General features: G+C 41.7%; 1 protein-coding gene across 1 annotated transcript in view; it reads left to right on the forward strand.

The window, feature by feature from the left end:
- The window catches only part of KL (klotho), a 49,174-nt gene that overhangs the window by 695 nt on the left and 20,890 nt on the right, over positions 1–27,589 (forward strand). Inside the window, exon 2 of the mRNA XM_010572809.1 lies at positions 2–727. Within this exon, the coding sequence (XP_010571111.1) occupies positions 2–727 (726 nt within the window). The remainder of the gene's footprint in view (position 1; positions 728–27,589) is intronic.

Below are 27,589 nucleotides of genomic sequence, written 5' to 3' on the forward strand. Positions count from 1 at the left end.
GCTGCTGCCGGTGCTGCTGGTGCTGGGGCAGCCGGTGCTCGGGGCGCCGGGGCAGGGCGCGGGCACCTGGTCCCGCTTCGCCCGGCTGCCCTACCCGCAGGACCAGCTCTTCCTCCACGACACCTTCCCCGACGGCTTCCTCTGGGGGGCGGGCAGCGCCGCTTACCAGACGGAGGGCGGCTGGCGCCAGGGCGGCAAAGGGGCCTCCGTCTGGGACACCTTCGCCCACCGCCCCGCCGCGCCGACGGGGTCCGTCCCGCCGGGCCCGCCGGGCGGCGACGTGGCCAGCGACAGCTACAACAACCTCTACCGCGACGCCGAGGGGCTGCGGCGCCTGGGGGTCTCCCACTACCGCTTCTCGCTGGCCTGGGCCCGGCTGCTGCCCAACGGCACGGCGCCCGTCAACCCCGCCGGGCTGGCCCACTACCGGAGGCTGCTGGGCCGCCTGAGGGAGCTGGGCGTCGAGCCCGTCGTCACCCTCTACCACTGGGACCTGCCGCAGGGCCTGCAGGACGCCTTCGGCGGCTGGGCCAGCCCCGTCCTGCCCCGGCTCTTCCGCGACTACGCCGAGCTCTGCTTTCGGCATTTCGGAGGGCAGGTGCGCTACTGGCTGACCATGGACAACCCCTACGTGGTGGCCTGGCACGGCTACGGCACGGGGCGACTGCCGCCCGGCGTGCGGGGAGGCCCGCGCCTCGGCTACCGGGCGGCCCACCACCTGCTCCAGGTAAATGGCGGGCAGCGGGAAGGGGACCCCGGCGGCTCCCAGGCCACCCGGGGTCGTGCTGAGGGGAAGGGTGCGGAGGCTGCCCTCGGCCCACCCCGTCGGCAGACCTGTCGCCGGTCTCGGCGATCCTGAAACCGGATCGACGTGCCCGCCGGAGCGCGGGCAGCTGATTCTGTGGGCTAAAGGCGGCAAGGCTCGTAGATGGGAGGCAGGAACTTCGCGGTTATTTCAACTTAGTGGAAACGCACCGCGTTAAAGCACCCTCTGTATTCTGCAGAAATGTTCAGTTTTGGCCCCGACGCTTGCCAGTGCCGTGCTGGGTGGGTGAGGGGATGCGTTCGGCTGTGCCGGTCCAGCGCTGCCTTACTAAGGTTGCTGTGGAAATGCTTAGTGTGACTGTAAGGACAATTCATGCATTTGGTAATGAAATCTTACCGAGTTAATGAGGTGGCCGAAATGCCATGCTGAGAGATTTTCTTGACAGAGTATGGGGTTTTTTGACTGTGAACACTGGGAAAAAAGACCCTCTGCTCCCCCAGCTAGTCTAGTAAGTGGCGCGAGTCATTTGCTCTACATAATTTTTATGCAGCGTATCTGTGTATGGTGTAATTGTAATGTTTGCTGGAAGCAAACATTGTGGATTCTCGGGGAGAATTAAGCAAAAGTGTGTACAAATCCTTCCAGTGACAGGAGAAAGGATTCAGCCTAACTGGCCATTAAGGCATGATCTGTTGCACCTTAATACACATTCACAAACTCTGCTGATGTCCATCTGCTCAACGTACACTTACCGGCAGGAGTTACATCCTAATGAGTATTGTGTATTAGACGGGAACACCAAGAAAACATCCAGCGCATGCCTTATTCAACTTTTTGCCACTTTCCTGCATTACTTTTGCATTGTTTAGTGCTACAAATAAGTCAAGAGAAAATACAGGTGGGGAAAATGTGGGTAAAATTTCAAATTAAATTCCTGGTCCTGACACCTTTGAATTCTTCATGTAGTACCTTGGGGTGTACTTGACCGTGTTTCACAGTGAGTATAACCCACATCACCATCATATCTGTCCGAGTCCCTCATAATCTCAAGCATATGCTTGTTCTCATAAAAGCCCTATGGAGAAGGAAGGTGCTTTTCTATTTAACAAATGAGAAACTGAGGCACAGACTTGCCTACACCATGTAAAAAGTATAATTAAACCTGGAAAGTCTACCAGTACTTGTTTTAGCATCAGAACCTCAGGATTAGTTTTGTCCTACTGACTGTCATCCAGCGTTTTCACAATTAGTGGACATTTCTCTTTACACAACAGTGTAAGGCAGCAAGGTATCTTTTTTTTTTTACGTTTCATGAATTAGGAACTGAAACACAGATGCAATTAAGACCCAAAGTGTCCACTGATTGTTAGTGCCCTTTTCCTGGTACGTCATCTTTTCAGAATATTGGTCAGTTGCATTATACTTCCAGTTCTTCTACAAGTCAGATCCCCAAATCTCAGATCACCTACAGGGAAAGTAAGGGACGTGCAGTTCATGCAGAAGAGCTTCCATCCCTGACCCCTCCAGGTAGGAGTCTTCAGTAGAGGCAGAGATAGAGCCTAACTCTTCAGGACAGAGAAGTGAACAGCTTTAACACTGAGATCCTCTTTTCCTTCTTACATCTTTGTAGATTATTGATATTGGATCTTTCAGCTTGTGCAAACAATGAAGTAGAAAGCTACAGAGTATGGCTTTTTTGACTACACAGCCTGATATCCATAGAGAAAGTGTATGTAATCGTGTAGTAAAAGATTAAGTTATACCACATACAGTAAGGAGTGAATTACATTTCCACATGCAAATTAAATTCTTCTCTTACAAAATTCTTGAGTGATTGACTTTGCAACTTGAGTAATGTTCTTTAATGCGTGTCTGTGGGTTGCATGTAATTTTGTAGGTGAGTTTGGTCAGTTGCTCTCAAAAAACACAGCCTTGACTTGGATCAGAAGGTGGTACAGTTGTACTGCTTCATCACATAACCTGGAGGATGTGTGCAGCACCAGACAGTGCTGCTTGGGGATACAGTCCTCATAGCTCCATCAGAAAAGATGTGGTTGTATCATCCCACACAAAAAAAAACCCTCTCAGCTGCCTAGCCTTTTGCTGCTTATGTCTTACATTACCCAAAAGGTCTGGTCCCAGGTTTCTTCCTAATCCTTCTCTGTGGCATTCTTGTCTCTTCTTTCCAGGGAAACTGAGCTTGCAGAACATGTTTGTTTCTTAAAAGATAAATTGTGTTGTCATAAACATTTGGTTCTTAGCAAATGAGCAGGCTAACTCTTAATATGCATGTTTTCTGACTTTTTTTCCTTATTTACAATATGCAGTTTTAAGCATCTTCTTTCTGCATTTATTCAAACCGAAGACCCTCACAAGTGGAAAGCTTAATAGCTAGTGAAAGTTGATGTCTACTAATTTATTTTACTGGATGCTAATTACATTAAAAGACAAAACCATTTCCTTCAAAATTCAACAGATATGAATGTGGATTTTGGGCTCTGTCTTTTTGAGTTACTTATTATCTGAATAAATGATCAAATACTAGTTTGATTCAATTCAGGTTGTTCAAGTCGGGGCTGGTGAAAACCGGGCAATGAAGTTTGATCTAAATATCAATATTTAAATTTAGCTTGAATGGATTTCATCCTGTTGTACTGAATTTTTTAATTACCTTTCATTTTTCTGAACTTTCACAAGTGGGTCATAACAGATGCTAAGTGGACAAAGTAAGAGACGCTTTTTATAAAAAAAAGCAAATAAAAATAGTGTAAAAAAACTTGTATGAAAAAACATTTTGTGGATGCATCCTTGGTTTGTTATTGAGGGATGTTGATCAGTATTCGGTGAAAACTTCACCATTTTATAGCATTTCCACTGACACTTGTCGCTTTTGATATGTCTAAGCCCTTCAAACACTGTAAGAAATGGAAGAAGTTGTACATGTTTATTCACAAAATAAATTGAATGGATCAAGTATAGTTCATAAAAGTTGGCATTCTCTCGAGTCATCAGCCAGAAAATGTAATGCCAGCAACTGTCATGTATATGATGCGTCTCTTTCTCCAGGTAGGAGTTGAGAGAGGTCACTCTATTATGTTCTGGTTTTTGCAAATGCATTTTTTCATTACTGGTTCACAGTATATTGTCTGAGTTGAGCATACTTGGATTTACTCAATATAAACAGCATTTGCAGAAACAGAAGAACACGTTGTTTCCCGAAGAAGTGAGGGGAATTGCTGCCTGGAAACCAGTCACGTAGCAACAGACTGATTTCTATTCCAAAACTCTTTCCAAAACAAAAGGTAAGTACTCTTTTGTTGACCTTCAGTGCTAAACCTAATAAAATGTCAGTAATTGCCGCACAGGGGAATGATCTTTTCTTGGTGCGTATTGTTTCTTTCAAAATTCAGACAGCCTTCAAGCTTTCACTCAGTGCAGATGGAGTGACTTTGGATTTTCCTGAAAGTAACACAGCTCATTGTAGTTGTGAAGACATACAGAATGTTTAGAAAAAAGAAGGAATAATTCTAAGTAATAGTATTTTAATTTTTTTTCCTATTCTTGCTTTCTTAAGACTTAATTCAAAGAACAAAGAAGAAATTGGTTCTGTTTCTGGTTTTGAGTATCAGCTGGGTAGTATATATTTGTAAAGAATTTATTGCAGTAGTGATTATTGTAATCACTAATCATTTGAATCGGGTATCTTTCAAATGTCAGAGATGACAAAGAAGTACAGTCAAACCATACAGCAAATTCAGATCTGATGCTGCAGTTTTCTGTGCCGGTAGCTACACATAGTTATACTATGTTCACAAATTATGTTAAAAGCTATAGTGTACCTTTCTCAAGCTTTAATCGTCAAAAGAAAAAAAAAATAAAGAGTTCCATTTTAAAATGTGATAAACTGAGGAGTTTGGGTTTCAAGGATGCTCATTTTATTAAAATTAGCTCTAAAGATAGAGTATGTAACCTTCCCCTTGCCATTTCTACCTGATGGCATACACATTTACAAAAGGAATTTTGTTTTCAAATATTCCGCTGTAACAGAAAAGTGGTTTGTTATCTTTACAGAGTACTTTGATTTTTAATTACAGAAGTATCAGAACTATGTGGAGAATAAGGTGTTACCATGGAAAAGCAAGAGTGGGCCTCCCTCAAGTGTAGGGGTTTTATACATTGAAAAGCTTTTTAGAGATTTAAGAAATCTCACTAAAACACAACAGGAGGGACTTGGAAAGACTACGCTGGTGACTGCAGTGGGATGGAAGCAGAATTTGTGTGTTCTCTGTGTGGAAGAGCAGCAGGTCGAGCCCGTAGGTATGTTAAGTCCCACCTCAACTCTTTTGCTGTTCATTACGAGGATGAGGATTTCTGAGGGTCCCTGTTACTATGAGGATTTTAGTGCTTAGTAATTGTGGTTTTTGTAGCTGCAAAACTCTGTTTAATTCTACAGGCAGCCCCAAACCTGTGTTTTCATAGCTCATTTTAAGTGCCACGTGCCTGATTTTTAATTGTTGCAGTAGCTGTTGCTGGAGGTACCGAGGTGATATCTCTGGTTCCTATTCAAGGTAATCTAGTATGCTTCCTTTTTAAATAGCTTGCTTTTAATGCAAGATCAAAGTTTTTGTTTAACATGTTGGGCAGGGCTCTGCTCCATGCCAGAAAGATAATGACTACTGATTAACAGCATTTTGATACAGATAAGGGCATTTAGACAGGCAACATAAAATTCACATCTCATAAAGTCTCACTGGGTACATGAGTGTAAAGCTGTCTGCTCCTTGATACTCTTTCATTTTGCATTAATAAAACCTCATAAAGTATGAGATATTCTTGGTTCTCCCCTTCAACCTCTTTCCTCAAGCAGAAGAGATCCTGTGTTTGTTGTAGTTTTGGGGGATCCGAAGTGAAGTGTGTGGAAGGACTCGTATTACTGTACATTCCTTTGTATGTCAGACTTTTCCAGTTTCCATTTCACCTTGTTTCTATGGAAGGTTTCCAGTACTTAAGGTAGTTGATGGGCATAATTCCTACCTGTACATAAGGATTGTTGGGACCTGGAAAATAAAGCCTAGCTTCAATTTTTGCAGAGTGAAACATGTATTTTAATTTAAGATAGTTCACCATTTTTTAGTGCATGCCTTTCCCTTTTGACCAAAAGCAAGGAGCTCTTAGAGCTTTTCCCATGGTAGGTCAAGTGGAAACCTCTATTCTGCAACTGTCAGCAGGTTGAAAGTGCAGAGGCAGTCCTTTCTGTTGAAAGTGTCGTCTTCTGTGAGGAAGAAATGCTCTGTGACGAAAGAGAAAGTTGCTTCACTCATCACATGCCCACCTTCTAGAAGGTCAAATTCTGATGTCTCTTTCTTTGGTAGAAATTAAATCAGACTCTGGCACTTTCTCGGGCAATTACCTTAGCTTCATTCCTCACATTTATTAACTCTTTCTTTGAGTAACAGCATCTCCTTCCCAGTCTACTCTGGGGAACAAAACTTTTTTTTCCCCTATCTTTCAGTATTTCTTCGACTAGACAGAAGCAGTGAATATGTCTGTACAGCTGGTGGTACTGTTGGCAAGCAGTGACCATTAGGACAGGGAATAGAGAGCAGTGCAGGATGTGGGCATTTGGAGATGTTTCATTTTAATTCTTTTTGGTGACTGTGATGCATATCCTTCTTACATTGGGAGAAACAGGAAAGAACAGACAGTTATGTGCATGTAGATGCTGCGTAGTTTGCTTAGCTCCAGTTTGTAGAGTCTTGTGGTTTTCTGTTAGTGGTTGGCAGAGTTTGAGGGCTGTTTGCTAATCCTTGCAACTGAGTGTGTGATTTGTGTGTTTGGTTGTTGCTGATGAAAACAGTTAAAATGCTGAACTTAACCTGAAGGTGCAAGGCTGATCTTGGCAGTTTTAAAAAAGCCAAGAAGCCAGTAATCAAAAGAGCCTGCTTGCACGGACTTGTAAGTAAAGAAATGTGTACAAGGAGATTTTCTTCTTCCTTTCCATGATGGTGAAAATAAAGAAGAGGAAATGATGAAGAAGTGCTTCTGAAGAAGTAGGGAAGGTGACCTCCATATACAATGATGACAGGTTGTAGAAATTACAGGATGTGTGTTAACCTGTTTTAAGTACTAAATAAAAACTACTCATGCTTGGGTATTTGCCTGCCAAAGCATATAGAAGAGTGTCACAGGTAGAACTGGGAATGCTGATTTTTAGATTAAATCAGAAGAATGGAACAGAAGAATAAAGTTGTAGGCAACATCTTGGGATGTTTAGGAAATTACTGAAATGAAGACTGGACAGATCTCTGAGGGAGAAGGTGACCCATGGAATATGACCATGAATAAAACATGAAAGAAGAGACTGGCTTCTGGAGGAAGAACTGAATTACTTCACTTGAGAGAAAATGTGCCAGCAGAAAGAGAAGGTGAGTTGTTAAGAAGGAAGATTAACTAACTAAGCAAGCACAAGAGGAGAAAGAGATATTGGCCACAGCAAGGGACTGGAGCCTTCGGTAAAATGGGATGAGTAGGAGACAAATGATACCAAGGAAGGGAAGGAATTAGATTCACACTAATGCGTTCTGTAAATACTTCTGGACATAAATATCAATGACAGGAAGAAAATTTAGAGTTAAAGGACCATATGCACACACACACACACAAAAGGATAAATGTTCAGTATCAATACAATGAGGCTGACTCTTGGAAGTCATGGATAGCCCTTGGCAGAAAGAGCTTCTGGAATGGCCTTTCAGTGTTAATGGTAGGAACAAAAGTCTTCTTTTAAGACAGCTAGAGCAGTTTGAGAAAAGACACACTTGATGCATTTGGTGGCAGTGGAGGACACAGTACTTGTAAACGTGTATTCTTCCTCTTTGCTTGCAAATTCATAACAGAATGATATATGGCATGATTTAAACTCTGAGAGTGTAGTTCAATGGAAGAAATGAAATATAATCTGTATTAACAGTAAGCTGTTTAGGATATCAGTGACGGCAGCTTCTGGCTTGCTGTGGCAGCTTCAACTCTGCTCTGAGAGCACAAAACACTCATAAGAAGGCTGGCCTGTTAAGTTTGTGGGATGTCTCCCTGGAGATTTGGCAGGGAGGGTCTATTTAGATGCACATTGGACTAAGGCAAAGCAATTTAAGAATCTCTGGATTTAGCCATATTGAAGCACATTGCTTCATTTTTATGTATGTTTAGTCTGAGAAGAGATAGCATTCTGCATTACAGAGAAAACAAAAGTTTAAAGTTTAGCTTTGTTCCGATTCTGGAAAAAAACCCCATATTCTAAATTCTTCCAGTTACTGAAATCTTTACAGATGCTGTTTACAAAAGCTGGTGTAGGAGCCAAGGGACTGGGACCACGGGTGGTGTCAGTGCCAATGCGTGGCCCAGGCTCTGTCACTTCTGCATGATGGGAAGCACAGGGTCTTTTGGATGTCTCCGGATCCCACCAGCCTGGGAGGCTGAAAGGCTGGGGAGCGCTCTGAGACACCCCACGACATGCTCTTCAGCAAGAGGGTGAGCGACAGGCAGCCACATACATTTCCAGTGGACTGTCACTTTGGTCTGCACATCATAATTTTGTTGCTTGCACTTTAGGTCTCATGTTAACAGTTGAGCTTTGACTTCTGTTTTAGTCAGTTTAGCACACTTCTAAAGACAGCTGAATGGTTTCAAATTGGCCAGGAGAGATTATAGTATGGAAATGCCTTGTTATTTTGTGAGTCCAAAAGTCAACCCCGGAATCCTTTCGTAGGTTAATCAGTTTAATGCCCTTACTAAAGGCTAGAAAATGTTGGCACCACTGGGATTATATTTTACAAGCTATTTGCTTTACAGTTAGGAAGATTGTAGCATCTGTTTGTTTTGATCCTGCTTCTGGAAAAGACATCAAGTGGTTGGGTAGGGAGGGGCAACAGAGTTGTAGCTGTTGGTCACACATTCTGGTAAGAGTTCACTGTGATTTTCCAATGCCTTTTCTAAGTCAGCTTTTTTCTTACTCTTTTGAATATGTAGTAGCTCCACTGGCTCTGTTGTTTTTCAGAGCTGAGGGCAAAGTTTACTCAATTTGTTTATTTAACTTTAGGCATTTTAAGAAATAATGTCATTTTTGCTGCAGGCATGGAATTGTTGAACATAGTTATTGATTAATGATTCTAATTATGGTTCCTTAACTCAAATATATATGGAAATGGTAGAATTAGGCAGCATTTCTTTTCTTTTGAGAAAGCAGGTTGGGAATATATTGCACTGTCAGGCTGAGTGATTGTTTTTTGGTTTGTATTTTGTAAGTAATAATATTGTGCTTCAAAATCAGTTCAATAATTCTGACCTCAGGTTTGAAATGAAAGTTCAACTGGCTCCTGACTGCACAGTGATGACATGCTTTTTGTAATACACTTATTTCATTCTTCATTTCTTTTCCTGTCATAGTACCATGTTAACTTGCGTACAAGTGGTGTTTGCAGAGAGAAGGGCCAACAGAATGGCCATCACCAGTTATGTACTCCATCAGGAGGCAAAAGCCAGGCCAGAAAGAGTTGTAACAAAACACGGAGTGATAGGAAAGAGGAGTATTAGGAAAATGGACAATGCGTGAAGAGCTGGTGAGATGTGGGGGTGACAGGAGTGGGAATGCAGGAGCTGGGTTTATGAGATGATACTGCATTTTTGTGTGTATATTCAGCATTGAAAATTAATGTGAAATGAGGTGGCCTAGAGTCCCCCAAAGATGAGTTGTTCTCTGGTTAATTTTTATTTATAAAAATCATATGAATTTTTTTGAGGAAGCTGACTGGTGATTTTATCGAAAGCACAAACCATGCTTCACAGTGATGGAGCCTAATTCAAAGAGTCTGCCTTGGCTTATGGTGTCTACTTGCTGTCCCCCCATTGCCACCAGCACTGGGAGTGGGGGACACAGTGAGCAACTTGTAAAAGAAATGAGAGATGCTACATTAAGTCTGGGTTTCTCAAAGGAGCTTAAGGAAAATAAGTGAGAATTGAATTTTCCTGAGCTTTTTTTAGAATCCTGTCACTTTCAAGCAGTTAAGTAAATCAGCAAGTTGAACAGATGTATTCCTCTTAACTTGAAGAAAATGTGCATTCCCATATTCAAGTAGCACCTCTGCCGTGTGAAGTGTAAGACCTTGGAAATGCACTGCAGGAGCTCTTCAACTCAGTTTATCATCCTAATTCCCTTCTCAGCCATGAATATGCCTCTTGTTTTAAATGAGAAGAGAATATTGGGGTATACCACGCAGGGCAAGGGATAGAGCTGCGGGAATATGATTCAGCTGCAGTTTTCCATTTTAATATGCTTGGTAGTATTAAAAAATCCCTCTCTTTCTTCTTCATAGTCAGCTGTGATTACTACCCCTCTGTCATATCAACTAGCTTTTTCTCATATTCCTAATACCTCCTGTTTTCACAAAGTAATGTAGTGTAATTAGAGCAAGTCAGAAACATCTAAAACCTGTGAAACTGGAATTCGCTGAATCATTGAAATAAAATATTTGAGAGAGAGACTTCAGTTTCCCAGAAAAAGTTGAAAGCTTGGGGAATAAAATCAATCATTTTATTTTTATTTTGCCATGGAAATTCTTGGTTTTCCATTTTGATGTGATACTGAAAAATTTCATTTTGATATAGTGAGTCAGTCAAGTCATTTCACACACTGCCTTCTGTATTCTTTCATTGGATGAATGCCCACTGCTTCAAACTGGGTCAGTTTACCCTTGTGAAATTGCTGTATAACCTGCTGCAATATGACTGACTTCTTGAAGCTGCAGATTGATGCCTTTTATTCTTTGATGAAAGAAATAAAACAGTCTTAGAGCTGTCAGGGCAAAATTCTTGCACTGTAGCGGCTACTCTGTGTCTCCTGTTTGTAGCTGGGCTGCTTGTGCCACTTTTGTGTGAAACTGTAATTATTCAGTCATTTATCCTGCTCCTCTTTCTTATTTCTGGTAAAAAGAAGAGTGGTACCTGAAGGAGGCAGTTGCTTAAAAGGGGGAAAAATTCTAATAAAAGCAGCATCAAATTGGCACAGTCATTCTGAGTCTGGATATTGGAACCAGCAAACTGTAACACAGGGCAGCTCAGAAACAGTGTTTTTCCATAGCCCATCTTAGATGAATGAAATGGAGACCACTTCAAAATTGGTTGGTGGTGAAATGGTTATAGAAACAGCGTTGGAATGCTAAGCCATGAAAGGTGAGAACCCTAAACTACACCACTCAGAGCCCACTTGAACCAAGTTGGACTCTTCTGGAGAGGAATGTTTCCTGTGTAACTGGTAATTTGGAATAGGTCTGTAGAAACCAGAGGGGGTGAGCGTGGTTGTGGATGAGATACTGATGCTGGCCTGCCGGACATGGTTTTGGGGGCTCTGGACTGGTGGTCAGGAAGGAATTTATATTGTCAAGGAACAGTGATGTTTCTTGTTGGGCCTCTTTTTTCCCCTCTCTCTGTGCCATGGAAGGTGGCCAGGTTCCCAGGATCATTAAGGCATTTTACCTAAATAATTTACCTTCTGTTGCAAGGGTTTAGGATTGTGACGATATCTTTGCTCTTTCCTGTTTTATTCCTGTGGCTTGTTGTAATGTTTGGAGCATTTGGTGTTTTTTCTTGTGTTAAAGATCTTGAGATTTGTTTTGTGGCTCATAATGCCACAAACATGGGAAAGAAGGGGCATATAGTGGATATTATTGTGTAGCATTTGGGGCTAAAACCTTGCTATACTATTGCAGGCAACTAAACTTGATGATTCATTTCTCTCCTTTCCATTTATTGCTGTGGGACTCTTCATTTTGTGGGAGTGCTTCTGGGGAATATTTTTTAGGAATGAAGTGAGTATGGAAGAGTGAACTACAAAGAGAGAGAGGAATTGGAAAGGGTCAGACATACATTGGAGCAGCATGTTCCCACTGTGGGAAAGGACCTGGAGGGTCTGGAAACAGACTTGTGGGGCCCTAGCATTTTGTAGACCCAAGACCACACAGAAATGCCCAACTGAGCTATTTAAGCATCTAGGGGAAAAATTATACTGGGAGGTATACAGAGACAAGGGAGTCAATCGGTATGTCAAATCCCTAGAGTAATTTCCCAAAATAAACAGTTAACTGTCAGAGAGTGAGGCTTCCTGTGACACAGACATTGACATTGGACATAAGATAGTACAGTAGCAGTGACAACTGCCCAAAAAGCTGCCAGGCAGACTCAGCTTTTTTGTTACATCACTGGTTGTGTAATTGAGCAATTCCAGATTTTTGAGTGGCTGGTGCAAGCAGCTGAAGATTTTTCTCTGAAGCACCTTATTCTGGAACTGCTTCAATGATAATGAGTTGGGTTGGACTGCCTGACCTATTGCTGTGATTCTTACAGTCTGCTATTCCTCTACAAGTGTAAGAAAATACTACTTTCTCAGTTCCCACATTATGTTTCTGGTAAGATTAATTATCGACCCCACCACTGAATAATTCACTATTGTTCTGTACAATTACTATGCATAGGTTTGGGAAGCACCAGCCCAGAGCCTCAGTTTTGTGTCTTAAAATCTTTAAAGGCTGGAGTATGTCCAGAAGACAGATAGGCAGTAGGTGTCATTCTGGAGTGTGTCCAATGAAACCACTGCAGTTCTGCACTGGTGGAATGACACTGCTGATGTAAATGCTGAAAAACAATGTAGATTATTGGAACTGTAGCATAATGTGGTAGTTTGGATACAGATAAATGCCTTTTCTAGCTGAAAAAATTTACTTTGTTTTGCTGACTGTGAAATGGATGGGTTAACTGAAGACTAGTCTGTAAGATATGCAAGTAATTATTTTATCAGCTTGTCTTCTCCAGATTGGGGACACAGGAGAGCATGCAAGGAAAACCAGTATGCCTGATCAAGGGTGGACATGGCCAATACCGAAATGGTCTGTTTCAGTGTCAGTTGACCATCAGCTCTCAAGCTCCACTTCATGGTGCTAATAGGAGAGTTGGATGGGGATTAGAGCCTGCAGAGTCCCCACATTCTCCTTTGTGTATAGCATGAAAAAAATTCTTTGGTATTGGCACTGGGTACAACTGGGACAGTCTTCAACCTGCAAAGATTATGAATAGCAAATTACATTTATCCAACAGCTGAAAAAACAGTGTTAAACTACCTGGGGTTCATGTCCACCCTGTGTTACAGCTGTCAGCAACAGGGCATTTTGCTAGTTTGAGTGAGGCTGTGGCATGGAAAAATTGCTTGTGCCCCACAGTTTAGCAGCGTCATTGTGCTGTTTTCCAGGCAGTGTTTGCATCAGCTCTGAGACACAGTTTGGCATCTGGTTGGCCTTTCAATAGTTGGCTTTTCAATAACCATTATAAAATGTGGTTTAGTGTAAAGATATTTCTCTTAAAGTGGTTTGGCAGCATTCCCTGTGATCACAGAGGGAAGAGCAGTGAGGACTTGTTCTCCAGCTCTGAGCCAGCTGTCCACTGGGCTGACCAGGCATGTAGCTGTGTGTACTTTGGCTCTGCACCACAACTAGCGAGTGAAGACATGGACTAAGCTGTCCTTGGCTGCCTGCAAGCCTTCGGCATAGAGCTGCATAATTTGAAGTGGTGTGCCAGGAGCTCAGGAGTCATACGGCAGTGCTGTATCAGGGCTGGTGATGGCTGGGTGAAGATTTTAGACATGTTCAGCAGAGACATCTACATTTGAGCTTGCCATTCACAGGTAATGGAGAGAAGTGAGCATGGTGTCTCTCATCCTATGACCAAAAAAAAAGAAAACTGTCCCATTTCTGTCTGTGGGGTATAGACAAAACCTGTGGTGACAAACTCAAACCCAGACTTTTTGTAGACAGACTTTTACACTTAGTCTAATGAGGCTGGGGAGAAGTGGGGTAGATGACAGAGGAGGGGAGTACTGAAGGGCTAGTGAGGTACTTTGTGTTCCTGTGACTTCCCAAGTGGTGGACTCTTGAGTATGTCCAGAGATATGGTCTGGATCAGATGCAAATTTTGCCTCAGTCTCACCTATTTCAGGCATGTGATATCTTCCGCTATCTGTGGGGAAATCCTGTATCTCCTGCTGGTTTTCCTGAGCACCGAGCTGAGTCTTCTGACCCTGCAAGGGTGGTCAGCAGCACCTGCTTGGTCCTGTAAAGCTGGAACAAGCAAATAACCATGGTTTCCCAGGTAAGATCTCATGGGCATCCTGTGGCTCTTCACTCCCTTTTGCCAGTCAGGTGCCGCTGACCCACCGTGACTGTTGAAGTATGCTGAAAGCATTTCATGCCTGTTCCAAAAATGTAAAGAGAGCAGTCTTTGGAAACTGTAGTTTAAAATATCAAAAAAAGTTAAAAACTTTAAAATCAACATAGTCTTTTTCCTCCTAGTTGGAACTGATATGCAAATGCAAACCATATACTAGTTGTCACAGTCTCCCTCTGTCTGGAAACAAAAGATGTCTCTTTCCTTTAAGGCCCCATTATTCTCTCAAAGGAAGTTACTGAATCTCATTTCAATTTAAGTAATACAATAGGTATTTACTGGTTACGATAAGCAGAAGATTTAAAATGTGCACTAAGTCTTAAAAATAAAAAACCTCATTATTTTAAAACAAATCACAAGGTATCATCCTTCAGTCACCTAAGGAAAAGTAGCATAAAGAAAGACATACAGCCATCAGGTAATGGGGAAGAAGATAGGATTAAACAAAATGTACTTCCAAAACCAATTAATGCTTTTTGTCTGATCTGTCAAGAAAGGTGATCACATTTAGCACTGGGATTCATAGACAGGAAAGGTTAATGAGCATGAGGGTTAGATGAATGTAAATAACTACAGTTGCAATGGACACAAAACACTATGAATTTACAGTATCAGTGTCAAGCCAGACCCATCTGATAGCTTTCTGTGATAACTGATTATCTAGAAAAAGAAAATATGATAAATCAAATCAGTCTGTATTTTCAGTATGACATTTTAAATGGTGGCACATGGAGAATTACTGTTTCAGTTCAGGAGGAAGGGAATTGTCAGCAGTAGCTAGGAAATGCTAAAGCAAATACCACAGTAAGTTGCACTGAAAGTAGAAGCATCAGGTTCAAGGGCAGTTCCTAGCTGAACTTTTTAACTTATTTTAACTCCCAGGCTTTGGCACAGTCTAGGATTGCACTAACTAGAGCATGAGCTAAACTTGAGGAAACAGCGCCAGTACAGAGAATAATCAGGATAATAAACAGATGAACAGAAAGACTCAAAAATTTTTTTCCATAAGATGAGAACTGGCTGATCACAGCATGACCATCAGATGCCAATATAATCCAGCTGTGACAAAGACACATTTGTTTCTAGTCTGTATCAGGTGATGTTTCCAGCAGAGATGAGGAATTACCTTACTAGAACATGGTTTATTTACCTGAGCAAGAACACGGGGAGAGGCTATAGTTGCTGTCTATAAATAGATCAATGGTAGAAACAAGTGAAGGAAAATAACTAAGTCCAGGGAAAGTTTTGATACAAGAACCAAACTGTTTAGACTGAACATAAATAAATTTAACCTGAAAATCAGGGAAAAAAAGGAAACCATTTGTGAAGTGTGATTCTGCAGTAGTCTTCCAGAGAGAGTAATATGAATAAAATACCTAGCCAATGTTAAAGTGAATCTGGATCAGGTTTATAAATAGGACTGTGTCATATATATGCCTATAGCAGGAGGGGTTTGAACCTGATGCCCTTGAGGGTCTTCCTAATTTTATAATCCAGTTTTCCTAATCCCTGGCAGATAGTAGACACAGGATCATAAAGATGGTAGTGACTTTTTTAGTAAGGTATTTTTTGTATTTCTATGAAAATTATCTGAAGTCAGAATTCTTTTTACACAGTAATATGACTCATCACCATCTTCTGGAATTTTGTATCATTTAACAAAGCATTTCCAGTGCCGTGCTCAGAATGTTTCATGCTTTTATGTGAAATCCTTTGTTGGGTCCACAATGAAAACATAGCAGTTGATTAGTCATCGTCATGCAGGAACTTAGGGAGATTCACAATTAGCAGGACTACCTCTTGGTCTACAGTAGATCGGCCTTGTGGAAGGACTCTACTTTCACTCCCGTTTTTCTCCTGCAGCACAGAGTCATCCCTGAAAGGAGGGATTACGGAGGCAGCACTCTCAGGCTAGCAATCAACTTCTCTTACTTTATATATATCTATTAAGTATATTTAATTAAACTGTGCTAAACTATATACTTTAAATTGGAAAGGACCAATTAAAGACTTAAAGGGTGTGGGTCATCTCACTTTACATGTTTGCATTGTACACACTTACATCTGAGCTAGTTAGATTATGCTCTGTGTGTGCTCAGTGGAGAGACTTTCAAGGCATGATAATTCTGATCAATTTTACACATCTACATTAAGGTAAGATAAATTGCAGTCTAGAATTTCCCATTTCTCTCCATGGAGCGTAAAAGAAACCTGGAGCAAACAGTTCAGGCCTTTTTACACAGTGGGTCATGAACTTTGGGAATTTATTGCCATAGCAGCTTCTGGAGGTTGTACCAGCAGACTCAAAAAGTGAGTAGGCAAATATGTGAACAGTGGGTCTATAAGCAGATGCTAAACAAAATAGGTGGGAATGTACCCCCTGACATCCCCAGCAGAACAGTGTGGATGTCTGCGAAGTAGGAGGCTAGATCTCAGAAAGTGACTGGCCTCACTTGCTGTCTTAAAATAGCAGCTTGGCCTGCTGTTGCTATCAGAGATGGTACTGGGCTGGATGGACTGTTGATCTGACCCAGCAGAGCATCCCTTTTGTCCTTATGTTCTGTCCCTGTATTACCAAATCTGCCCAGTGGATCATTTGGTAATAAACATCTACTGCATCTAATGCACTTGACTATATATCATATCCTAATACTCTTGAATTATTTTATGTTTCAAAATATGTACATAAAATCCCTACTGTTTCTTCAGTATTTCTTTCCAACATCTCTGCTTTCTTGCCTCTCACTAGTATGAGGAAAGTGGGTTTTGATTGCTGTAGATGGAGACTTTTTTCCAAGTGCTTATTTCTACAGAGATTTTTTTTCTTCCCAACAAGACAGTAAGAACTTCCATGTGTCTCATGCAGAGTATCTTAGCTCTTCCATAAGAGTGTTCATGTATAAAAGAGCTTCCTGTGAAAAAGTTCAGTTAATGTGATGCAATCTCTTCTACTTCTTTCCCTCCTGCCTTCTTGCCTTCCTTCCTCCCTCCTTGCCTTCCTCCCTTCATCTCAGCAAAATGCCTGGCTCTTCGAGCCCTTCACACCCTGATTCAGGCCAGCAATTTGCTTTTCACTGGTGTTTGGGCACCTAGTTAATTACTGAACTGCCAGCTGCTCTGCTTCCTGTAGCATCACTGATTGAACCACGATTCCATGTAAACTGTGTAATCTGTGATTTTCTTAATATCTAAAGCATCATCCTGATTTAATGTATCCCATCTTAAATCCATTTTTTCAATATCCTTTATACTACATACTTGAAGGTTGCGTTGGCATCGCTGTGGCTAATGAAAACCTTTTTCTTTAGGACAAAGTGGCCGGACAGCTGTCTCACCGCCTCATGCACCACATGGGATCTCTCAAAATGAAAGATTATTTTCCTCTTTGATTTTGATAAAAAATACAAAGCTTTTTGTGCTTTTGTAGCATTAGGCTGTTTAAGCGTGCATCTACAATAGCATTACAGTACAAATCAGGAGTGTGTGTGCAACATGAATCTCCTAATTGCCTCCATTTGCTGTACTATGGTTCGTAGCCTGAAGTGGTTTTGGAGTACCCAGCTAGATTGGTTTTCGATGAAGGTAACCTGGAAACTGCTTTGCAGGAGCACACCTACTGTAATCCAGCTGCTAACTGGCTTCTGGTCCATGGGCTAGTGTAGATATTGGGTCCCCAGCTACTGTTTGCTAAAGTAGATGTAGGTTCTATGGCTGGAAATTAAGCAGCTACATATTATAATTATATTAGGCACAGGGGTACACTGAATCTCCTTTTCCATCTAACAAGCCCAGAATATATGTAAGCCATCCGGCTGCTTACATCAGCTTGTACTGGTCTAAAAATTCAAACCAGTATTTTAAAAAAATTCAGTCACTGGATTTATTGTTCTTCCTGTCCTCTTGTATTTAAGCCTGAGATGTCTCTGGCCAGTCTGTTGTCTAGGAGTGAGGCTGTAGCAAACTCTGAACTAGTTTACAAAAACCTCTGTGTCTCTGAGAGCATTTTGATAGATGTCTTCATGGAAACCTGTTGAAAGTTTTTGCTATACCTATATAGCTCTTTGGTCAATTACTTAGAAATGAGGTATCCCTCCAAACTCTTTACTCTGAACTGCCCTCCTTTAAAACAGGCAATATTTAAATGATAGGCATCTGTCTCACTGTTAGATATTGACCTAATTACCATAATTGTACGTGGCCTCCTGACAACTGCTAACATACCTACCCTCATGGTAACGGTGAAGCAGAGCAGCATTACTTTCTGGCATATGTATAGCTGGACATAGGAGGATGAAATGATGCTGTTACAGGAAAAATGTGAACTTGCATTTCTGTTGTTCTAGTACATTTTGATCATAAAACTGGGATTTCTCCCAGAATAAGTTTTCTTTAAATTATTGAGAACATTATTGTACTTTGATACTGGATATTTACGTATTACAGTGTACTGGCTGAATTTCCAAAGACATGGTTATACAGAAACAAATGCCAATCCCAGACAAATTGCTTAAAAGGTGTATCTGAAGCTGTGAGTTAACAGCTTTCTTAAAGTTTTAATTTGTCCTTATGTTTCTGTATTTATATTTAAAATGGCCAAGGGAGAAAATTAAGTTTTTAGCCATATCTGGAATCAGTAGGGAAAAGAAAAGGTGGATATACAGGCATTTCATTTTTTATATTCATAGCCCAATGATGATTCTCATTCATGTATACAAATGTCTTGACATCACTGGTTTTATATTTTGTTCTAGAGCAATTTGAAGGTTAATATTGCACTTCGAAATAGTAGACAAAAGATAAGTTCTACCAGTTTTCCCTTGCACCAGTTCCTTCAACTCAGACAGTATTTTTTTAAAGACTTCATTCTGCAGCAGTGTTAGCCAAAGTGAAAATAATCTTTTGTTGGTTTCTTATGCAAAGAAAGCCCAATATCAAAGTTACTATCTCTTCTTCAAGAGGCAACTATTTGCTCTCCAAAAGAGAATACAAACAGAGAATTGGCAAATTGCTGGTTAAGGAAACCTGAAACATGCTAAGTTGTCCTTTTAAAAAATCACATGGTAGGCCTCCAGAAGTGCTCATTACACTGCCAGAGTAAAGTCTAAACCTAACTGCGCTAAGTATGTTTAAAATTTGTCCAGTTGACACAGTATTTATGAATACCTCAGTCTGTTAATATGATGTTAATTCTGGTCAGAGAGTGTCTAGTACTATAGTGGTGAGAGCACAGAAGCTGAAATAAGGATTGCTGAAAGAAGAGTAGTTAATGAGCGTTTCCAACTGTATGTATTAACCAACACATGCCCTCTTCTGTGTGGCTTAGACTAAACAACTAGCCTGACAACACTCTTCCTTTTCTTTTGCTGTTTTCTGGGGTTTTTTGAAATTTTCTTTTTATTTCTCTAAGGATTGGATAAAAGCTGCTTTAGGTCTTTTACTGTGATTTCTTTTCTTGATTGCTAAGGCTGAGATTGCAGTACATTGATGTAGTAAACCCCCCTATTCAATATTGCATTGTATAAAAATACAGGATATACTTTCAAAAAGGAAGCAACTGTAGCTGGTATTTTTATATCAGCTTTATTAACATTTAGCTTCTTAGCAACTGCATTAAAATATTTATTCAATATTATGTCAGCCAAACTAGTTGGATGCCTTGTATACAAACAGGTGAAACCCAGCTTAATTTCTACATATAATCAACAATATGAAGACTGTGTTTATAAAGTAAGAATTAGATATTTAATTTTAAATGCTTTTTGTTTGTTGCAGTTTTGTGTTCTACCAAATTCCAACTTTTAGCTCAAATGGTGCTTTTTATTATGTTTGCAGACTACAAGAATAAAGCAGGAAAACTTTTTATTTGTATGCTTTTGAGTTAACACTCATCGCTGTAGGAGAGAAATTTTATATCTACCATTAAACATGCATTTAGAAACAGACATAAAGGGACTTATTCATACCTCAAAAGTGTATTTTCATGGTTTCAGCACACTTTGGATGGGGTTCTAAATGTATTTCCCAAATCAAAGGAGATATAAATTGAATCCAGTTTAATCTGTGACTGCAGTATAGCCCAAAGCTTGTAGAAAAGACTGGATAAATACACATAAATCATCCTTGCCCCTGAAGAAATGCAAAGATTCAAAATTTTATTCCACCATAAAATTGGATGCCCTATTTTGTCCCTCCATCTCTTGACTGAAGTCATCACTCTGTTAATTGAGTCTTTAAAAATGTGGTACCCCAAGAGTTTCTTTTCCCCCAATGGATCTTATTTCCCTCATCCTTCCCCGCACTGGAATTTCTCTCTGCTCTTCTGGGTTCTGATTTGAACAGCTGCACTTTACCTTCTTGATGGCTGCTGAGGAGTGTGGTGATTCCTTAAAATAAAGGTGTCTGACCAAAGTCTGCTTCCTCCAGTGACTATTCCCACTGATGAGATGTGCCTTTCCTGAGTAACCGGTTTTAATTCCTCCTACAGTTTCCCAGATCTTCCTTTCATAGCTTAACATCATGGAAGCAATAACATTAAGGAAGAATTACAGCTAGTAATAACCATTGTATTAATTAAAACTTGTCAGCCTTATGGTTCCCTGTGCTGTTGCAAAGATGGGCAAACAACCGAGGCATCGAGACCACTAAGTTATGAGTCATTTAATTCTACTTGCCTTGTCCGTCTACATGGTCATATGATTCACTGTGTCAACCTTGCAGGGGTTGTTGCTGGTGTAAGACTTCTGGAGTGAAAAAGTCTAGCTTAGGTCCTTTTGGTTTCCCTGAATCTTTCCAGGATTTTGATGCAGTCTTACATGCTCTTCCACAGTATATGTCCTTCTTGCAGTCATACCTTCATGCAATTGCAAGGCTACATCTTTAGAAGCCACTAGGGCTAAAGAAGTTGCACACATAGACAAGCATGTAGCATTTGAGAAGCCTAGAGTATCCTGCCTTGCCTCCAGCTGCCAGTCCAAAAGACAAAGGTTTCCCACAGGTCTTGCGTTGTATCTGCCTGTGCAGATGTCTTGATAGTCCAGAACATCCCAAATGGTACTGGATGCCTCTGTTTAAGCAACTGAATCTTAGGTCACAAGTGGACATTAACACTTCTGACACCTAAGAAGCGTCGGAGGGAGGATCCAGGGAACTACAGGCCTGTCAACCTGACCTCAGTACCGGGGAAGATTATGGAACGGTTCATCTTGAGTGCACTCACACGGCATGTACAGGACAACCAGGGGATCAGGCCCAGCCAGCATGGGTTCATGAAAGGCAGGTGCTGCTTGACCAACCTGATCTCCTCCTACGACCAGGTGACCCGCCTAGTGGATGAGGGGAAGGCTGTGGATGTTGAGTAGCTGGACTTCAGCAAGGCCTTTGACACTGTCTCTCATGGCATACTCCTTGAGAAGCTGGCGGCTCATGGCTTGGACAAGTGTACTCTGCTGGGTGAAAAACTGGCTGGATGGACAAGCCCAGAGGGTTGTGGTGAATGGGGTGAAATCCAGTTGGTGGCGGGTCACAAGTGGTGTTCCCCAGGGCTTGGTACTGGGGCCAGTTCTGATTAATATCTTTATTAATGATCTGGACAGGGGGATCGAGTGCACCCTCAGTAAGTTTGTGGATGACACGAAGTTGGGTGGGAGTGTTGCTCTGCTGGAGGGCAGGAAGGCTCTGCAGAGATATCTGGACAGGCTGGATCGGTGGGCCGAGGCCAACTGTATGAGGTTCAACAAGGCCAAGTGTCGGGTCCTGCACTTGGGTCACAACAACCCCATGCGGCGCTACAGGCTTGGGGAAGAGCGGCTGGAAAGCTGCCCGGCGGAAAAGGACCTGGGGGTGCTGGTCGACAGCCGGCTGAATGTGAGCCAGCAGTGTGCCCAGGTGGCCAAGAAGGCCAACGGCATCCTGGCCTGTATCAGAAATAGTGTGGCCAGCAGGAGCAGGGAGGTGATCGTCCCCCTGTACTGGGCACTGGTGAGGCCGCACCTCGAGTCCTGTGTTCAGTTTTGGGCCCCTCACCACAGGAAAGACATGGAGGTGCTGGAGCATGTCCAGAGAAGGGCAACCAAGCTGGTGAGGGGCCTGGAGCACAAGTCTTATGAGGGGCGGCTGAGGGAACTGGGGTTGTTCAGTCTGGAGAAAAGGAGGCTGAGGGGAGATCTTATCGCTCTCTACAACCACCTGAAAGGAGGGTGTAGTGAGGTGGGTGCTGGTCTCTTCTGTCAGGTGGCTGGAGATAGGACAAGAGGAAATGGCCTCAAGTTGTGCCAGGGGAGGTTTAGGTTGGATATTAGGAAAAATTTCTTTACTGAGAGGGTTGTCAAGCATTGGAACAGGCTGCCCAGGGAAGTGTTGGAGTCACCATCTCTGGAGGTGTTCAAAAAGTGCGTAGACAAGGCACTTCAGGACATGGTTTAGTGGGCATGGTTGATGGTTGGACTCTATGATCTTAAAGGTCTTTTCCAACCTAAATGATTCTATGATTCTGTGATTCTAATGCTGTGTGTCACGATCTGGAGCTGCTTTCTGCTTCCTCGGGGTGGGATTCAGTTGCTTGAGCATAGATATCTGCTGCCATTCCTGTTGTGGAATGCCCATGACATTTGCACTGGCTCAGGTTTGGCACAAGATTCACAGATGACCCATACTCTTCTGTAGTAGCAGGTCTAGGTTAGGCAGAATCTCTCTCAGACCTAAGTTGGCATTAGCGTTGGGATTCAGTTGCCTAGAAGTAGGCCTGTAATACCATTTGGATAGAACCATACCACCACAGAGCCAGCTTTAAGCTAAAGGGAGGAAAAAACCAGCAAGTCAGGCAATACCTTCCTACTCCCCTGATGGTTGAGCAGTTTTGCAGCTAAAACAGACTTAGGATCACCCAAAGCAGATCCCAGTAAGTCATGACTGCTGAGTCAAGATAAAGTTCATATGCATCCTGTAGCTTGGTACTAACAATAGCAATACTGTATTTATGGGGCTATAATCCCCTTTTTCAGTAGTCTGCAAAGTGTGATCTATCAGTCCTGATTCTAGCAATGATGTTGTGAATCCTCCTACAGTTTCTATGGATCAGGACCAAGCAGTGGTTCTTCTTTAAGCTGTTAGCTCTTTCTTGCCTGGTATGGCCTCATGATAACATGTATAGGTCTGAGGGTGGTCCACAGTTCTTTCTTCTAGGGTATAGCTGTTCCTCAACTTGCTCAGCGCTTAATACTCTTCTGTTTTGTGAAAATTGACGTATAAAAGTAGGATTACAGCTACAGGGTGTAGAGCCAAGTTCCAAATTCCTGCAGCTGAACGGCACCACACAAGAGGGATTTCCATCAAGAATGACACCCTGCCTTCTCTGTTGCAGTTGTTTGTCAGTAATTTGTTTGCTGTTGCAGCACACTGTAATCATTGCTTTTGTGGCTTGTTTTACAACCAACTAGACTTCAGATGTTACAGTTGAATGCTTTATTATCGGGAACAATCACACAAAAGCTACTCCAAAAGTTCCTGGATTAAAGTTAATTTAGTATACAGTTTCAGTGATTTTTGCAACTTGAGCGTTACTTGTAAAGGTATATAATTGAAATCACACCCTTCAGTCAGTTCTATTACATGCGCACAAACCAGAACATTTCAGGCAGGTTATACACAATGAGATAGTTTGTAGTGATTGCTTTATATTGGGTAGGCATGCAAACACAGCTGGATCTCACATAAAGAGTTGCAGACTGATTAGAAAAAGAAGGAAGAATTCCATATTCACATCTGGTCAAATTGTAATCTAAACAGTTGTCTGAAGATTGAAAACTGGTATCTTCGCATTTATATTGCTTATCCTGATTAGCTGCTTTTTGCATCCGTCTAGAGGTCTGGCTGGAACTTTCCGTCTTATTCCATAGCCCATTGTCATTGATGCACAGCTCTAATCTCAGAATAATTAAATTTAATAGCCAAGCTTGTAGCAGAGTAAACTCAGGTTAGTGACTGAGTTAGATTTGGGCGTGAACAATCCAAATGTTTGGTTTAAAAAAGAATCTTTGTAGAGATCACCTCAAGTAAGTCCCCTTCATTCTGGGTTGCATTTGCCTATATTATAGCACAGAGCTCTGATCCAATAACTTTGTTTTGGCCTTGCTTTAATGATGCTTAGCTTTGCCCCCTGCGCAAACGCTAGAGTCTTGTTATTTGCCATTGTCTGTCTGACAGCCTGAAGTTTTTTCAGCCATTAAACAATGTTGCTAACCTCATGTCTGTCACTATTTTTGTTTGATCCTCATTCATTTGGGGCTGCTGTGGTGTATGATCTGCAATAGCTTGTAGTATATTGGTTGCATGTACATTGACTTAATTTATAATTCCTATGCCAACTATGTAGGACCAAATGCCTCCATATTACTCATTGGAACCCTCCACTGGTGGACACTTCTTCCAGTTCCTTTGCTGTTGCTGCCCAGTGGCTGTTGTTTCTCACAGAGGAACTCACAGTGGGAAAAGCTATCCACTAGCACGTTCATCCAGAAATACCTTCTGAAGCCCTTTGGTGGGTAGCACCCAGTCAAACCACCACTACTGTGGTGTTCTCATACCTCTGGCTGTCATGACCTTGAAGTGATGTACTTGGGCACTGCAGCAGTTACTGTTTTGTTGTGAGATTGATAAAGGACCTGTCAATTTGTATTTGCAACCATGGAGCTGATATCTTTGGGTGCTTAAAAGGGAGAGAGTCTAGTTTATGCAGTAGAAACACTTACTGTAGTAGACATTAAAAAATTCTGTACCAATTGCTTAATGTCTTCTCCCAGAGGGGGCTACCTTTCTGTTGTTGTAGCCTCTTCAAACTGACTTTTCTTGTGAACAAATTGGATGAGATCCCCATGGTACGCTCCTGGGACCAGCTATTCTTCTGCTGAGTCCACACTACTCTATTGATACTCTTAAATGCGCTGAGCTTGGTAATTATGGCTTTCACCCACTCTGTAATTTCTGAGTCGCCGTGTTAAGTCTTCCAGGAGCACCACGTGCTCATTTTTATACAGTGAACTGACTGACTTCCCTTGGTTTTATGATAACACGGCCGCTACTGCTTCTGGAGGGGTAATAAAGTGCAAATAAAGTGGCCATGCTGGAACAGCATCCCCAGTGTGGCTACCTATGCCACCTTTTTTTGAATGTTGAAGAGGTCAGGTTTTGTCCTGATTTCCACTCCCATTGCTGCACCTTCTTTAACAACTTGGTTAAAGGCTTAATCATATCTGCGAACATGGATATAAAATCCTGGAGAAAAATAAACGCAGAAGAGATCTGAGCTCATGCAAACTTGCAGAGCAAGGCGTTTCCTATTAATTTTGCTCTCTGTTGATAAGGTGATTAGTCTACTCCTAAATATTTTTCTCTTTCCTGTACCACTTGACCTGTTTATCAATTCACTTAGAATTGTGCTCCCAAAGTTACGGCTTATGCTTGTTTAATTAACTCTTTCAGCTCTGTTTGAGTCTGGCTGTAGGTTAATACATCATCTGTTCATGAAATTACATGGATTTGATCAGCCTCGGATAATTTTTCCTGTGTTTGGATGATACAAATATTGCATAAAGCTGGAGCACAGTGAAATCCTTGGGTAGTAGGTGCATGTAAAGCGGTCTTGCTGCCCTGTAAATGTAGGGGGAAATTCTTCCCAGCCTTGTCCTGATTACAAGATCACAAAGACAGCATATGCTAAATCTGTTGTGCCAGACTGGCATTTTTGCTACAACAGGTGTGGTTTATGGTATAACAGAATTCATTGCTCAAAAATCAACCATTACCTGGTAAATCCTGCTGTCTGCTTTTATGATAGGCCAGATTGGAGCATCAGAAATGCCTGATCTTCATGCAAGTATTTGTTGCTCCAATAAGCTTTTCTCTGTGGTTTGGGAGTATTTTTACTGCTTCTCTGGCTGGTGGTCAGGACTCATAAACACTTTGGCATGACTATGCCTGCAATCTAATTTCTTTTGGGACTGTAGTTGGGGAAAAGCCTCTACACATTTATTCCTAGGTGAACTTCTGGAGGTTTTAGGGCAGCTCATTCGTGTACCTAAGGAATAATTTCTGACTGCCAGTCTGTCAGCCTTTCCCAACTCTACAAACATGGATTTGCCAAATCCAGTATCAGTTGATGTTCTTGTAATAATGGTATGACAGGGATTTCTTTCTGTCTTTCTCCTGGGAGACTCTCAGCATTAAGTTGCACACAAAATGATCCAGCACATCTGCAGGAGCAGATACATGCTTCGGTTGGGTCAATTTATTTTTAATCTATTGGTGTGCCCAAGATAAGACTGGGGGTTAATTATTAACACCAGAGCACAGGGCTTCTACTCTGGGTGCTTTAAATGCAGGGATAGTGGTAATGAGTAACCTGGGTTCTAGATTCTGTAATTTTCACCCCAAATTATAGGTTGTCTTCAGCATCTTTCCAAGCTGGGTTGTTGGTTTAGCTAGTTAGATTCAGGAAGCTGCAATTTTCTTGTCACTTCCTTGGCTGTTGGGTGCACATGTTGATGATGGACTTCAGCCTTATTTGTGTTTACCTCTGTCTCTTACTAAGAAAACTTTTCTTTCTAACACACTATTTTATTTCACTGGCCTTTTTTGTTTGTTTAGCTTTTACCAACTGCTCTGAGACTTTCCAAAGCAAATCTCTTCACGTGCTTCCACTAAACCATCAGAAATACATTTTCTCCTTGTGAAACACCTGGGTTAGCAAACATAGTTCTACAGTGTGTAGAACAAGCATTTCCAAGGGATATGTTGAAGGGGTGAATATGCACAGATGAGTATTTGGCTTCCCTGTGTGCATTGACCAGAAAAACAGGTGGTGCACCATACACAGAAAAATGCTTGTCACCTCTTCCAGAATTATTACCCATAAAGGTATTGGAAATGTTTGCCTTTTATATATTTATTTAGTTATTTTGATTCTGTATTTAACCAAAAATAGTTTCTTTTTTTTAAACTGATGTCATTAAAGAGTATATATGTTACTGTGGTTGTCCTCCTCACTATGACTTTTAAGAGCAACAGGCTTATCTATCTTCTCTTTCGGCTTCTGCCTTAGTGCAGGTGAGAGTCGTGAGTTCTGGGGCTGTTGGCTTCTGAAGCTTTGTTCTGTAGTTTGAGAGCTTCCTGCAGGCAGTCCTCTATTTCCTCCTCAGCTGTTTTTTTCCTCTCCATCCAGAGGGTACAAACCTTCAGGAAACCAGAGCTTTGGAGCCATAATGGAAACCTTCTCCTCGCCAGTACTATTACAAGTATTGTCTTCCCAGTTTTTACTTTTAGTGCTCTGACTGGTCATTATTTTATCGGTTTTATGTATTCTACATATTTGATATATCAGTTTTATATGAGTTTTATGAGATTTTATATACTTTTTTGCTCACTACTGTTTCTAGCACCATGTTACCTTCTCTCCAACCAGAATGTGACTTAAAATCCATTAATGTTCCATTTGGTTTTTGGGCTAATGATGTATTCAGTTCCCACAACTGTTACCATTGTTCCCGCTAAGAGCTCCTCCAAAGTCAT

The sequence above is a fragment of the Haliaeetus leucocephalus genome, unplaced genomic scaffold (assembly GCF_000737465.1).
Source record: "Haliaeetus leucocephalus isolate CR32 unplaced genomic scaffold, Haliaeetus_leucocephalus-4.0 Scaffold351, whole genome shotgun sequence".
NCBI lineage: Eukaryota > Metazoa > Chordata > Aves > Accipitriformes > Accipitridae > Haliaeetus > Haliaeetus leucocephalus.